Genomic DNA, 17,577 nt, shown 5'->3' on the forward strand with positions numbered 1-17,577 from the left:
CATATCACCATCTTATATTACACACTGTACAGTATACGTAGCACGTGCACCACATAACAGTTTACCAGAATATCGTTTTATTGTATTCTATAAATATCAGACGCCATGGAGGGTGATAGTATAATGTGTTAGCCCGAGAAAGTAAATGCCTCGGTTGTCAGTCAGCAAGATCATAGCAACTATTTAGTGATTTCAATGTTCCAGCATAAGCACTTTTCCGTTTTCATTTTCGTTGACATCCTTTGCTTGTCTTTCTTGATTTATATATATTTATTTTTACTACATTTTATCATCAGCCTAAACAAAATTCAACGAATGGATAAGAAAGATAACATCTAATGTATAGGAAAATGTACTCGTACACAAAAGACGTATATAATTGTGAAAAGTTTGCTTGGTGATAAAAAGGATAAAACAATATAATGTGAAAATGTTCTTCGCTACGTTGAAAAATGTTCTATCAAGCCCAAAATTCATCATTGTGAAAATGAATGTCTAACAAAGCACAATGCTAGTTTAGTAGTTTATCACTATGATGAATTAATTGACTTTCTCGAGGATATTGACAGAGGCAATCTTCAACCGAACTATCTTAATCATGGTTAAATTGATACGTTGCACACGGTAATGAGAGAAATTCTGTCATCAGGAAACACGGAAATGTTGTTATAATTTATTCAACGAAGTACATATCTATAACCAAGAGATGATTGATATAAATTTGAATGTTGCGTGTAATATCACATCGAGAAAATGGTGTCAGTTAATTGAAAGAAAGGATATGATGCCACTAATTCGTCCTTGTAAGTCGATATGACCTTCCAGTATAAGCCCTAATATCTCGAAATATCTGAGGAATAACAGGTTTGAATTAGCTTATTCATTTTTTAATATTGATACTAATATGCTATTAAAAACATCAACATCCTTGGGTGTTCATTTGAACATTTCACTGGATAGGACAATGGTGGCCATGTTTTTCATTTTTTAATGAATGTCTGTGTTACTTTGTATTTCAGATAGATTCATGACCCCCGATGACAACCTACCAGATGCCTTAGAAACGTATCAGAACATTCAAAAGTAAGTACATATTACCTACGCGCATCACATAAGTAGACGCATCATTCTGTCGATTTGCATTTATATAAAGCATGCATTGTCTTTGAGGATGTCTCAAATGTTCAATAATGATAGCATACCAACTAGTTCAAGTGTATTCCATTCGCCACTACACAAGCAGACAGACAAACAGAAGTATGTATATAGACATGCACAAAGTACATAGCCTACACACAAACGCTGATGTAATGTAATGTAACTTATGCCATGCTTTGATGACCGATTATACTTGCTCAAATACGAACTAACATGCTGCACTTGAACAGCTTCTTTAACAAAGGTTTAATTTTCCAAGGCATCGTGATAAATTAATTTAATCTGGCTTCCAGAGAAGCTTTGTCTTTGATAGAAAAGGAAAGGCAAATTTATTGCATTAGTATATTGAGTGTCGACGTCAACCGTCACTTTGCACCGTTTATAATCCAGTTTTCCCTGCCATTTTCATCATATAAACGATCATATAAAGAAACATTTACCGAGGTCTCCAATGTGTATTCTTTATGCATGAAAACCCTTTTAGTGAGTTTCTGATTCACGTTTGTGAAGTGGTCAACTGTTCAACACGCTGTTCCACGACTAATCAAACTGAAAACTGAATATTAAGTTTAAGATCATAATGCAAAAAAGATAATCCAGGAAACCTCTGATGTTGTGCATATTTGTGTTTCTCCTATGTTTATGCAATGGGACTATAGAAAAATAAGCCCGGATGCAAAACTCTCTTTTAAATGGTACAATGACAAACATAAAATAAACAAAACACACACACACACACACACACACACACACACACACACACACACACACACACACACACGACTATAAAGAAGAAATACACAACAATAAAGTACACACGCAGAAACGGCAATACTATATGTTTTAGCTTCATTAACACATGCAATTAAAGAACGCTTTTAAGTTGAAAGACACACCATTGTTTGTCAAGGCAATAACTTGTTAATCTCAAATAAATAACTGTTTTTATATATTGTAAAACAAGGTGTATGTTACTAAAGAAATAATAAAACACATTAATTAAATGTAAACTTTCAAAAATATATACATTTATATAATATACATTGCACCTCTTTAAAATACAGTTTACAAAATATCTAATGCTTAAATGGTAATAAATTGACAGTAAACATAATAAGTTGATTAATGCGCACATATCTAAGTGTTATCTGTAATGACGTTCAAGAAACGCAAAGTCATGCTGTATATTAAAGTATCTTTTTTCTGCGTTTAATTAGCCTTAATTTAGGGGTATCTAATTTACATACATTATGACACTTCTATACTTTCTAACATTTCAGGAAATCGTATAAGAGATACAAGCTCCGGGTATGCCGAGATTGGAACAACCGGTGCTCCCCTTGGACGAATAGACCGATTTGGCGCTGCTGTAACGGGCTCTCCTGCAAATGTAACTTATGGGGCCAGAATTGTCGCTGCAGTTCCAAAATATGGGGACGCTAAAACAGAAAGGATCCGAAACTCATGACTTGTTCTGGTTTAAACATACTCGTTGTATAGTTGATGGATAAAAGGGGATTACATTGTTAATTTGTTCAACTGATCTGCAGTGTTTTTACGTGTTGAACTTACATATGACCTCCTTACTTATACACGTGTCTGGATGCACGTGCTTTATGTGCCCTCAGTGCGGACCGGCAACTTGTTTTGTAATATGTATTTCACATGTTCTCATGTAAAATAATAACATGAATCTGATGCATTCTGACAGCGTTGTCATTATCATTCCGATTATGATGAAAGTACATTTCATGAATTAAAGCAAAATCACTAAATAACTTTAGAATATGCAACAGCATATTGACTTTAATGACGGAAGTAGGTATACATGTAGTTCATACAGAGCTCAAAAGGAATTGAGTACACCAAGAAAAATGCATAACAACGAACGTCTACCCGCTTTAAAATTCCGAAGGGTTAAGGTCACTGCATGTTGACTTTATTAATGTAAGAAGGAATACATTTAGTTCATAAAGGGCTAAAAAGGGAGTTTAGTACACCTGGAAAATGCACAATTACGAACGTTAACATTATTTCCGGTTACAAAGGGTTTAGTGTTACCAATCAACAAAGTTTCATGATCGTGTATCCATTGACTGACACAGTTGCCGAATAAGAATTTGTCCAACTATGTTCGACGACCTCTCTTACTTATTGAGTGTTTCATATACCGTGGAAGATGAGATAGCACCAAGGAGTTTCTGATTCCTCCTTCATCTTTAAAAAGTTTACAATGTAATACGTGTTTGTTTGTTTTCGTCAAAAATGAAGGAATACTCCATTTCCCCATTTTTAAGAAACAAAAAAACTACAACAATAACACTTTCAAAAATGCCTGTGCCAAATAAAGCTAGAGTGATTGAATTAAATTGAATAACAACACCATTTACAACAACAACAGCAACAACAACAAAAACAACAACTGTTTTTTTTTCAAAATTATATTATATGTCAGTTGTTTGTCTACGAAAGTTGTTGACATCCTGCAACCCCTACACACATATTACCTCGCGCATTGGATTGAAAAGCTTTCATTTAGATATTGTTCGATATATTCGGAAAACTTGAACGTTCTAATTATAGTTGACGTATGGATGATGTGGCCAAGATAATGACACGGAACACGCCTCAGTAAGCCTGGCAAATTTAGATTTAAAGACAATATCGGTGCAATTTAATATAATTATGACAGGCAAATGATGAGTAGCGGAAGCAGTCTAAACGGTTTCTGAGAAATGCTAGTGATGATCGTTATTCTTAAATGTAAGAGTAAAAATTATAAAATATATTCATTAAAAACATGAATAATCATTTCAAAATATGTTGATAAACAGTTCAAGAAGAATACCAATAAACAATTTCTCGGCAAAGAGAGCAAGTACAATAATGCAAAAAACATATAATCTTTTATTATTGTAATATATTTAGAATGCCTACCAAAATACACGAACTTTCTACGTTAACAAATGTAATACATTGCTTAGTAGTTATTTACAGAAACAGAACGTTGTTCACTTATTCATTTAAACAAAATACAATTTCATTATGAAATTTAATGCACATACAACGCACAAGAAGACATTGGTAAAGGCATATAGTTATGTTAACTGTAACATCCCATTCGTGAGACTCAGTTCTTTTTAAAAATCGACCTGCAATTGAATCCATTTATACTGCAAGCACAGTTTACAACACGAGTTTAATAAGTGTATGTCATGGAAATGAACAATTAATGATGCAAAAAATCAACTAACACCACATGACCTTGTATTAATATATAAATCGACGCATTTCGTTTTAACAACCTCTATGATATGGAAATTCAAATGTCAAAAATTGAGGAATTCAGTATATTTCCGTTTATTCATTATGATTGCTTGTGTAGTTAAAGTTTTCAACATTTTATGCATTTTAAGTCTAAGCAATTTCAATAAGACATTTAATAACATAATTGACGTGAGTAAAAGATTGGATGGTCTTACAATGATGATGATGGAAACCAATGACTAATTCAAAGTTCTGAAAGTACTGAAGAGGATGGTTAATAAGATAATTCTGTACTGGAATGTGTCAATGGCATGGATACAATTTTCTGAGTTTCCATGCTTTATATTGATGAATGATTTGCGTAACGATCACGGTAAATATTACGGTAAATATTCCAGTGACTATGGAACACCTGAAGTTAATTTACCACAGGGTACTAAATGTCCAAAGACTCTTGGTATGATTGGTACGAATCGTCCATGGACTTGTTATTGTTTTAAGGTCAAAATCACACCGACTGTGTTGAAAGAATATTACTTTGCCAATTTTATTTAACTTTAATAAATTCCACAATGTGAACAATCGTATGTGTAGTTTTATTTATCTTTATATGATGGATTCATTTATCAGCGGTGAAGTCAGGCGGTTGTCAGAATATAGATCACCTTTGACCTGTTACAAAATTTAACCGCCATACGATGGATGTAAGTTTTTATTGAAACCAAGAACTACCGTTAACACAAATGATCACCAACAATAATAAGCCGATTCATTACAGTCAAGTACATCAAATTGGTTGTAAAACCTGACTCACTTGAATCGTAATGCATACTTATATGTTGGTTTGCTTAAGCCGGTACTGGGTTTCTTTCATTCACCAACTCTTTGCAAGCACACATATTGCAGTTATCTGGGGTCAACTTCAGTATCAGCAGCAGGCTTCCTGTCGATTAACAAACACACACGCTGGACCATTATCAGCACATCATATATCGCAATGCTCGGACGCCGAGGTAATATCAGGTATAAGGCTTTCTGAAGCTTCTAGCAGCCAACTTCGTTCACCAGACTAATTTCTTATGTTATTTTTACTCCCGGTCGGACAATTTATTTTTATTAAAGGCAACCTGCATGTTGCAAAAAACCGTTGGAAAGGCAAGTTTACATGTACGCGTATTCGCATGAACAAACTCAATGCCAATGAATAAATACATGCAAGTAGTTTCGAATTTAAATGGTATTATAGAACTTTTATCACCCTTTTAATTTTTAAGATACTTTCTTAAGATTTATAATTGATGGCTGAATTGCAATTTAGGGACGTAATAATGTGATGGCGCCATGTCAAGCGGCGTAAGTCGATCAGCATTCGGTCACCAAAAATGCATTTCCATTCCTAAAAGAAACATTTGCTGTTGTACTCGTTTTGTAAATTTAAAAGAAAGAATCAACGAGACTGAACGTCACGCACAAATGTCAGTTTTTATATTGTGATAGAAATAGAAATGCATAAAATCAGTATTTCCTCCATTTCAATTAAACCTTACTGTAACACACAGAAGCAGATGACAAACATGTCAATTATTTGATAGCTTAAAAGGCAAAAACGACTTACAGGAAAATACAATGCATTGTATTGCTATAATAAATCATTAGAACAAATATATTTGATTGCTGGAAAGGTTCTTATTTAAAAGTGAATGCGAAATATAATTCTACCATTTAACCATTTAATTTTTGTTTTTTTTACTATATTTCTTCTTCTCGCATGTAGTATGCTTTCTTTATGAATAAGACATGCAAATGTAATGTTAAATATAAAAAAAGCCAATACACGCTTGAAAAATAAATTAAAAAGTAATCGAAGGACACGCGATTAATATATGTATGTCAAGAAGTTGTAAAGCATACATTTGAAATGTTATTGAACGTTTGTTATTCTAGCTTTTTCATATCAATAGATTTGACTTCCTTAAAGGTCGGCTGTAATCATCATTCTAGATATGTTAAAGATTTAAAAGCGTTTCCACGTTTCTTTAAAACAATTATGACATTTAGATAACCTATATAGAGTCGTAATGAGTCTGTGATTCTAAAATAACATTTTTGTTTTCAATTTAACATATGACATATAATATTTGATCACAAGCTTAATATGTTCATCATTACCGAAAACATTGTACGTTATTGATTTAGCATACTCTGAACCGTTATATTGACCAAATATCATCAATATACCACTTCAGAAACGTACATGTAATGCAGGTAAACATATACAAAATGCTTGGACTAAAGTAAAACCATTTCCAAACCGAACCAACAGAAGGCCAATAACTTGGAAATGCTATACGTTTCGCCTAAGTTATGGCGTTTAGTTCCTTTAGCATTTGATTTGTGCTTATTAAATCCTTTGCAATATTGCTGAAAAGAACAGGAACGATTATACGAGTCAATCAATCACACACTACAAATATATAAATGATTCAGAGCTTTGGTCACATAATTTAAAATCGATCAGTTTGTGTCCTAGCTATATAAGAAATACAAGCCGCTCTATTAGGAAGTTTTCCTAACGTAACTGATGCTCATCTTTCAAAATAACGACATTTTCTGATTAAAACAAACAAACGGAAGAGTCTATCAATAATATTCATACGTGTCTTTCTCATGAAGTCAATAAAGCAATGAGACGTTCGACATATACTCGTAAGTATTGAAAACCTGTTACAACATATGTGTGTCTAATATAACTCACCTTAAGCCATAGGAACAATGCCCTTTAAACGATAGCAATTACAATACACTTCCATTGCGTCTAAATAAAATATACACAATGTACAAGAACTTTATGCACATACTGTATAAGCACTTACTCTTCTTAAAACACTTTCAGAATTATTCCTACAAAAGGTTGAAATACAATTGTCTAATTGATTACTTTTTAAAAAAATGCAATTTGTGTGACTCTTGTTCAATGTCTGTTGGTTTTGAACCTTATTTGTGTGTCTATCGTTTAGTGAATGTTAGCCTTGAACCTTATTTGTGTGTCTATCGTTTAGTGAATGTTAGCCTTGAACCTTATTTGTGTGTCTATCGTTTAGTGAATGTTGGCCTTGTACCTTATTTGTGTGTCTATCGTTTAGTGAATGTTGGCCTTGAACCTTATTTGTGTGTCTATCGTTTAGTGAATGTTAGCCTTGAACCTTATTTGTGTGTCTATCGTTTAGTGAATGTTAGCCTTGAACCTTATTTGTATGTCTATCGTTTAGTGAATGTTAGCCTTGAACCTTATTTGTGTGTCTATCGTTTAGTGCATGTTAGCCTTGAACCTTATTTGTGTGTCTATCGTTTAGTGAATGTTAGCCTTGAACCTTATTTGTATGTCTATCGTTTAGTGAATGTTAGCCTTGAACCTTATTTGTGTGTCTATCGTTTAGTGAATGTTAGCCTTGAACCTTATTTGTATATCTATCGTTTAGTGAATGTTGGCCTTGAACCTTATTTGTGTGTCTATCGTTTAGTGAATGTTAGCCTTGAACCTTATTTGTGTGTCTATCGTTTAGTGAATGCTAGCCTTGAACCTTATTTGTGTGTCTATCGTTTAGTGAATGTTAGCCTTGAACATTATGTATGTGTCTGTTGGCCTTGAACCTGAATTGTGTGTCTCTCGTTCAGTGTCTGTTGGCCTTGAACCTGAATTGTGTGTCTCTCGTTCAGTGTCTGTTGGCCTTGAACCTGAATTGTGTGTCTGTCGTTTAGTGAATGTTACCCTTGAACCTTATATGTGTGTCTCTCGTTCAGTGTCTGAAAGTCTTGAACCTTATATGTGTGTCTCTCATACAGTGTCTGTATGCCTTGAACCTCATTTATGTGTCTCTCCTTCAGTGTCTGCTGGCCTTCAACCCTATATCTGTGTCTCTAGTTTAGTATCTGTTAGCCTTAAACCCTTTGCTCTAATACAAGATGTGTTATCGTTAAACGTGGGTCCTAGTTAAAGGTGGTTCATCGTTTTGCGACTGGATTTGTCGATGTAGTTGCTTTGGTATTAACAATTTACATAACCATACGTTAACAACCACATTCAATTGATAGTCGACAAATAAAAAAATAGATACTTAATGAAACATGCCGACACATCTTGATTTAAATGCATATCGTGAGGGTTTTGTATTTGTATTAAGAATTATACAATGAAAGCTATATGTGCAAGCCGAGCACACAAATTTTTCAGATCTTGTTCCATGACCCATCAGACACTCAACGAGACACATTACGCCAAAAACAACAAACACTCACATTGTCAATAAAAAGTGCTATCAAAAAAGGTTTGGGCTACCGCCTTGCGTGTGTGGCTGTCGTTAAATTGTGATCAATTTTACTTTCACAAACAAATGCCAAAGTATGTTCTTCTTACTCCTCTTAAGCACAAAACTTTGCACGACTTCTGATTTAGTGTTTTATTTTATTACGATAACCAATGCTCATTTTGGGTAAAACGATCGATATTCCAGTTTGGTCTATGGCAAAATCATTGATGACGTCGGGTTATTTAGAAAAGATCACCACATTTAGAGCTTGTATTGTATGCATGCGTTATTGTCATTAAATCATGTCTTTATATAGTTATACTTAGGCTGAGTCTACAAGCATGTAACCATCCAAAACGGATGTTGTTCTACACGGATTGCACTTCTTTACAAACTTTCTTTGAGTCGCGTACATCAAAGTGTATTGCATTCATACTAACATCCCTTGTAGAGCATATATTATGTACTCCTACTCCTATCAGTTTTCAGTTATTTCTGATAAAAGAGTACGGATATATTTTTCTTTGGGATTTTCGTACGAATAAATGTTAGCTTAAACGGTGTATCGTTTTCTATGACAATGTCATAGCCTCAGTTAATCAGGATTGAGGCAGCTAAATTCGGTTGTATTTAATAAAGCGTTGTTTAATGATATTTTGCTTGTATATTCTCATAACCTGTTTTGCAAAATAAATGATACAATGGAAATGAAGCCTTGTTGTGCTTATTCTGTTTTTGGTGTCGAAGATATATTTGTCTATGTATTAGCGTTTCCATTGTTTTGAGTACGTATACTTTATGTCTCAATGAAAGTGTTATTTAACATAATATAGCTACGCTTAGAATACATTCTTCTCATGGTATTTTTAACGTACGTATCATCAATGCTCGTCCGTTTTTGGGTGTCATTTCGTTGGTTGTCCATAAAGAAATTTGTTATCCTAAATATAATCAGAGCCTTTGTTAATCGATGCCATGCTGCTCTGTGGAAAAACCAAGAAACTCTAGTAGAAACAACGCTTCAGAGAGAGAGAAAACATTTCTTGCTTCAAAGGACAGAGAAGATAAAGAATTGAATAACTTGATAAGAAAAAGTTGTTGATTAAGCAGTGTTATTGTAGTGCGAGTAAAACTGCCAACAGTGCTAGATGTTTTAGGAACACCCGTATTACAAGTATGCGCAGTTTCAAGGCGGTTGCGTTACTTTTAATTTGTTCACTGTATATTAGTCGTGCGGATTACTATGAGGATATACTCGACTTAAATAATTCATTTCAGGTTTAAAATTCGATCATGTATGTGTATAATTGTAGTGATCGCGTAATATTGTTTTATTAGTGGAAATGTGTATTTATAATTATGGAAAGTATATGTAAACATATTATTATGTAAACAAAAGCGGTTGATGCAAATGTATTGATATGATTATATTTTACTTCGTGGTTTATATTGTATTTTAAAGCGATAGCAAAACTATGGTATACCTACATTTCACAAACACGCAAAATAAAATAGAAATTCCTTTAAAAATGTCATAGCTGTAGGTGTGACAGTTGTGCTTAAAACACAGTTGGAATAAAGAGTGCATAAATAATTGGAAAATTAATGGGTGTATTTCAATGCTTGTTTGCAAAATATGTCGTTGTTTATTGTAAACATATACGCCTGTTCCGTTCTATTTTGCAAATCACACTCACATTTAAATCACAAACTTTCATCATGTTGGGACACCAAGTTCGTGTCTGATGCTTTATACCTATATATAACACATAACGAATTCCCTTATGTTTTATGATTGTGACCTGAGTAGGCGATGCCAAAGGCTAAAATACTTACTTAACGTCACTGGAAGTTTATGACAAGCTACATACTATCAGGAAATAACATGCGTATACCATTAATTAAAATTAAACTCGAAGTGTAAGCATTTGTTTCAATAACAGAAAGCGAAACCAAACACGTACACTTTGTGTCTATATAAGACATAATAGTTTACCAGAATATCGTTTTATTGTACTATATAAATATCATATGTCATGGAGGGTGATAGTATATAGTGTAAGCCCGAGCAAGTTTACGCCTCGATTGGCAGTCAACAAGATTAAAGCATCTATGAAGTGATTCTAATTTTCTCGCTTTAACACTTTTCCGTTTTCATTTTTCATTGACATCCTTTTTTCTCCAGAGACATAAATATATCAATGCATAAGTGGGGTTGTTTTCAATATTTGAAATAACATCTGTGTGACGAAGCACGTTTGCCAGGAATTGTGACAAAAGTGATTACGTACTACAGACAAGAAGGTAGGTGTTGTCGCATACACAAAAACATCTTTCTTTTTGCAAGGAATTTTGTAAATGTCATCTTCTTTTCATATACTTTGAGGTTTGTGTGACAAGTGAAATATTGCTCCGTTGTTTATTTGTTTGTCTGTCCGTCTGTAATATTGTATGTCTTTCGACTCCTCGACAAATTGTCCCTTTTGCTTGGCTTTTATACACTAGTATGGTATTTAAGAACACTTTTAATGGCAGTTGTACATGTATCGAACTGAAGAAAGCTTAATTATTTCTTAGTAAAGCATATTGCTCAATATCAAATGAAAGGGATACGGTCCAGGTGTAAAACTCACTGTGTGTCGCACTCAGGGCTGTTTGTCTTTCTAGATTTATATGTAATTATTCTGACTACAAATCACAAGCAGCCAAAACAAAATTCAAAGAATGCGCGAGAAAGATAACATTTAATGTATGGGTAAATAAAATCTTACAAAAAAGACGATAACAATTTTGAAAAAATTGCTTGATGATAAAAGAGGATACAATAATATATTATGAATAATGCTCTTCGCTACGTTGGAAACTGCTCTATCGAGAGCAATATTCACAATCGTGAAAAATAATTTGTGAATGTCTTACAAAGCACACCTACGGTTTGGAAGTTTTTCACTCATCTGGTAGATGATTAAATACACTTTCTCGAGGAAATTGGCAGAGGCAATCTTTAACAAAAATATCTTAATCCTGGTTAAATTGATACACACAGAGCTAAAAAGGAATGGAGTACACCTAGGAAAATGCATATCATCGAGTCTAGGTGTTTTCCAATTCAAAAGGGTCACTGCATGTTGACTTTACTAATGTAATAAGGAATACATGTAGATCATGAAGAGCTAAAATGAAAATTTAGTACACCTAGAAAAATGCGTAACAACGGACGTTGTCGTTCTCTCAAATTCCGAAGGGTTTAGGGCTGTCCATCAACAAAGTTTGATGATCGTTTATCCAACGGTTAAAACAGATGCCGAATAAGAATTAATCCAACTGCGTTCACCGACTTTTCTTACTTTCACATACCGTAGAAGATGAGATCAAGGCGTTTATGATTCCTCCTTCATCTTTTAATAGTTTAAAAACGGTTGCGTGTTTTTTTTCCAATTGAAAGGAAAACTCCATTTCCCCATTATTAAAAAAACAAACAACATCAATAACAGTACATCTTTTTCAAAAATAGCTGTGCCATATGATTGATTGAATTCAATTACATAACAATACGATAACCAACAACGAAACAAACGCTTTCTTAAATGTCAGTAAATGACCTTGGATAGTTTCTGACATCCTTCAATCCCAACACATATATTGCCTCGATGTATATATTTGGAAAACTGAACCATCTCATTATAGTTGATGTGTGGATGATATGGCCAGCTAATGACACAGAACACGCATCAGGAAGCTTGGCAAATTTAGATTAAAGACAATATCGGTGCAATTTCAAATAATTATGACAGTAAAATTATCAGTAGCGGAAGCAGTCTAAACGGTTTCTGAGAAATGCTAGTGATTATCGTTCATTTAATGAACAATAATAATTCTAAAACATATACATTAAAAAGAAGAATCAATTTAAAATGTTTTGATTAACAGTTTACATATTTTTTAAATTCATTGGAACTTTTTCTCCAGCAAAAGAGAATAAATATAGATAATTTCTTGGCAATAAGAAAGCCAATACAGTCACAGTGGAAAGTTATGTTAAACGAAAAAGCATGAAAACATGTTTTAAAGTTTGAGTATGCCTTTCAAAAGACACGAACAGTCATAACAGAAAGAGATTGCTTAGTAGTTCTTTACAGAAATAGAACTCTGTTCACTTGTTCAAGTAAAAAGTACAACATATTGTAATGCGATATCCACATATGAACAAAGCACCTGACAGTGATTAAACATATATTTATGTTGACTGTCACATTCAATCAGGGATTTTCTTAACCTTGATCAACAATTAAGCCCGTTTACACTGCAATATCAGTTTGTAATATGAGCTTAATATGGGTATGAAGCTGAAATAAATCATTGATGACGCAAAACCATCGACTAAAGCCACATGGCCTTTATTTTACCCGCCGCAGTCAGTTCAACAACTACATTTTAGGAATTCAAATATCAAAAATGAAAATGTTTTTTTTTAGGATTAGTGTACGTATAGTAATAGTCTTTCGTTGAAATGTCCTGCTTAGTTATAATACAGTCATATCATAAACGGAATTACTTTCTATAAAAATTGACACTCATGTGGGGACAATAACGCCAGTTGCTTTTACATTCGTGTTTATCTTTAACTTATTTAGTATCTTAAATTCAAGATAAAACAAGCCCCAATAAGCAATAAGCACTCAGAAACCCCGCAATATAAGTATTAAACTATCTTTATAACAGTTTTCTATTACAATGTTTTCCCGATCCATACGATTTAGCTTCCCAAAAATATTCAGAAACAAACTAGCAATGATATAACATACATGTTTATCATATAAGATTACTATGCGATACAAGAAGATAACACAAAAAAGTATATTGACAATCAATCTTCTAAATGTGTTTAAGTTGTGTTCTGTTTGAACAACTGTGCTTCCTCTAAAATAGAACTTGGATATGGCAATATACGGTCGTTACATTTTAAACGAAGATAATCGACACAAACACAAAAAGACAAATGCAGTTAATACACAATTATAAATTATTTTCAGAATTTGAGCTATTGTAATTTTTTTTTTATTAAAAACATACTTGACGTCACATTGATTCTGTGAGTAAAGATAGAAAGGTCTTACAATTATAATTGGGACCAAGAATTAGTTCAAAGTGCTGAAAGTACTTAAAAGTACGGTTTGTAAGATGATTCTCTGCTGAATAGATAATAGATTTAGAGCTTACGGAATGTTCAATGATATATTCGGATGAATTATTTGTGTACTCATACTAAACGTTAGCGGTAAATATAAATTTCACGGTTGATGTAAGTTTGTATTGACACTGGGGACTACCGTTCACACAAATGTTCAAAAAGAATAATTAACATATTCATTAGGATCAATGATATCTTATTGGAGGTAAACTTAAGTATCAGCAGCAGGCTTCTTGTCGAATTACAAACACTCTGGACCATTTTCAGCACAGCTAAAATGCTCGGACGCCTACGTATCAGTTATACTCCCTGTCGATTTTATTATCATAATTGGTGTGACGGGATGACTGTATCTTGCTAAAATCGTAGGAAAGGTAGGATTACATGTACGCGTATTCGCATAAACAAAATCCATGACAATGAATAAATATATACCAATAATGTCGAAATTAAACATTTTCAAAAGATTTATAATTGATGGCTAAATTGCAATTAAGGGAAGTAATAATGCGATGGCGCCATGTCAAACGGAGTTAGACGATGAGCACCCAAAATGCATTTCCATTCCTAAAAGAAACACTTGCTGTTGTATTCGTTTCGTATGTTTATAATCAACGAGACTGAAAATCCACACACAAATTTCATTTTGTATATTGCCATAGAAATAAAAATGAATTGAATAAGTATTTCGTCCATTTCAATTTAATCTTAGAGTAATAATACAGAGGCAGATAAAAAACATCTTATTTATTTGTTATCGTAATAGGCAAAACCGACTTACAAGGAAATACAAGGCATTTTAGCGATAAAATACATCATTAGAACAAACATATTTGATTACTGGAAATTCAATTTATTTTATGGCAATTTATATAGTTTTGTCTGTCGGCAACAACAATAGTTCTCATTTAATTATTAATCAATATGAAATATAATTCTACCATTTAACCATAGCAAAAATGGTTATTTACCATAAAATGCTGTAATTTAAATGCTTGAGATATAATATTGCCAATAAAGACGTTATGAAGTAACTACATGTTAAAAAAATAATTTCCTCATTATTTACTAAAATGTATGTCCAACCACGAAAGTTCTTATATTGTAGGACAATCTGGAATGCTTGTTGACTTTAAAGTATTTTTTATATTTGTTGCGTTTTTTTCTTCTTCTTGCATTTAATGTGCTTTCTTTATGAACAAAACATAAAGTAATCGAGGTACACCTGATTTATATATGACTGTCTAAGCAGTTATAAAGCATAAATTTGAAATTATATATCCAACGTTTGTGTTTCAGCTTATTCATATCTAAAATAATTCTAGAGAATTGACGTCCTTAAAAGTAGGATGTAATTAGTATTCTAGATATCTAAAGGATGCATGGTTTAAAAGCGATTCCATGTTTACTTTAAGATAGTTCTAACAACTTGATAATCTACATGGAGTCGCAAAGATTCTGTGGTTCTAAAATAGAAATATTGTACATGGGAGACAGGCTGACAGCAAACGATGCATATTTTGTGGCAACTGTACCGGCGCTGTTACTGTTAAAATTCACGTGTATAGCCTAGTGTATATCGCTTATGTAAATTGGTGGAATGTGTAATATATTAGTTTGTAGGTTCAATAAGAAACAGTCGATGTTCAATTATGTTACATGCTGTATAGTGAACTAGAAGATACAGGAATATCCAGGCGAAAGCCAAGCAGCATGCACGGGCAGTGTATATATTCATAGCTTATCATGTGATATCAAGTTACAACGGCTATGCTTAAACAATTCATACAACAGAATGTATTTCGAAAAGGATGTGTTGCTGAGCCCCTCCTGACAGCTTTAGGGCCCATGAGGACAAGAGCAAGCCATCGTCGCTAACATGGGGCAAATCAAAGAAGTCCCCATAGTAACAAACATATTTTATCGTTGTAAAGGCAATACAGTTTCTTTTCAGTTTGACGTTTTACATAATACCATTTGATTACAAGCTTGGTATATCCATTATTTCCGAAAACAAAGCTCCTAGTTATTTACCAAAGTCTGAACCGTTATATTGACCAAATATTATTAATATATCACTACAGGAACTACCATATAGAGCAGGTGAACATATACAAACATATACAAACTGCTTGGATATCAGTAAAAACATTTAAAAACGACAGAAATATCTCACAACCTAGAAATGAAGTTTTAACTCAGTGTTCATTCGATTAACGAATTGTACTCAGAATGGACCACATGGAAGCACCATACGTTTGCTTAGAGTTACGTTTGGCACGTTTAACATTTTATTTACTGCTAAAAAAATCCTCAGTCTTATCGACCTCAAACCTTTCGCAATATTTCTGAAAAATAGGGACGATTATCCGAATCAATCAATCACACACGACAAATATATAAATGATTCAGAGCTTTGATCATACAGTTTAAGATCGATCAGTTTATGTCCTCGCAATATCAATTAGGAATAAAAGCCGCTATACAAGGTATTTATCCTAACGTAACTGTTGCTCATCTTTCAAAATGAGGACATCTTCTGACAAAAACAAACAAACGGAAAGATGCTGTCAATAATGTTCCTTCTTGTCTTTTACTAAATAGAGTCATGGGACATTTGGCATGTATTCTTAAATATTGAAAACCTGTTACAACGTCCATGTGCCTCAAATATATCTCTTCTTTAGCCATTCGAACTATATACTTTAAACCTTAGCAATTATGTTAAATTTCATTGCGTATGATTCCCATATACTATACATTTCCAGTCAATTGATTTCAAATGTAAAATTTTACTCACAAGCCGAGTTTTCACAAGGTCGTTTTTTTCATACAACATGTATGAACTAACAGTTTAACAAATGAAACTTCAAGTTAAAAATGAAATAATAAAATCAAAATCCTGTTTTTAGAAATGAACGGGTAAATTTTAATTTACACAAACAAACACAATAAATCTTCTCTGGTCCTGGTACTTTTGAACACCATAAGAAGTTAATCTACATGAAATATTGCACATACTATAAGACCACAAACTGTTTAAAACATACATTCGTTATTATTTCTTCAAAAGGTTGAAATGCAAAGTATGATATCATCATTTTTATAAATGTTGTAGCGCGGATGAAACTATTATATAGACCTGCTTATTTTTTAATGAAAATTTCATTTTACTCCACCCAAGAGAGACTTATCCTGATATACCAATTCCCAAACATAGGACAAAACCCCTTAGGAACTTTCTGTAAAATTCTATAATTATCTTGTTTATTCCGAGTTTAAAATACTTAGATATGTAACAATTCGTAATGGCCATTTTATATGGTGTTTGATCGGGCTTGACCTTTTGCTACTGGGCTTTTCTCTGTGGTTTTGTGTTATTGATTTATATATAAGGGATTGACTATAAATATATTCTAGTATATTTCTTGTAGCGTAATCATGTGTGTTTTACGTGAAGTGTCTACTCGCCTTGAACCTTTTAGTGAGGGTCTCGTTCAGTGTCTGTTAACCTTGAACCTAAAGTGTGTGTCACTCGTTCAGTGTCTGTTAACCTTGAACCTAAATTGTGTGTCACTCGTTCAGTGTCTGTTAACCTTGAACCTAAAGTGTGTGTCACTCGTTCAGTGTCTGTTAACCTTGAAACTAAATTGT

At 33.1% G+C, this 17,577-nt stretch overlaps 1 protein-coding gene across 2 annotated transcripts in view; it reads left to right on the top strand.

Annotated features, from left to right (window-relative positions):
- The window catches only part of LOC128239388 (uncharacterized), a 28,734-nt gene extending 25,592 nt beyond the window's left edge, over nt 1-3,142 (top strand). For both annotated transcript variants that reach the window (XM_052956010.1, XM_052956009.1), the window contains exons 2-3: nt 1,020-1,083; nt 2,439-3,142. In XM_052956010.1, the coding sequence (XP_052811970.1) occupies nt 1,020-1,083; nt 2,439-2,601 (227 nt within the window). In that variant the 3' untranslated portion in view covers nt 2,602-3,142. The remainder of the gene's footprint in view (nt 1-1,019; nt 1,084-2,438) is intronic.
- Nucleotides 3,143-17,577: the final 14,435 nt, after the last annotated feature.

The sequence above is a fragment of the Mya arenaria genome, chromosome 6 (assembly GCF_026914265.1).
Source record: "Mya arenaria isolate MELC-2E11 chromosome 6, ASM2691426v1".
In the NCBI taxonomy this organism is placed as follows: Eukaryota; Metazoa; Mollusca; class Bivalvia; order Myida; family Myidae; genus Mya; species Mya arenaria.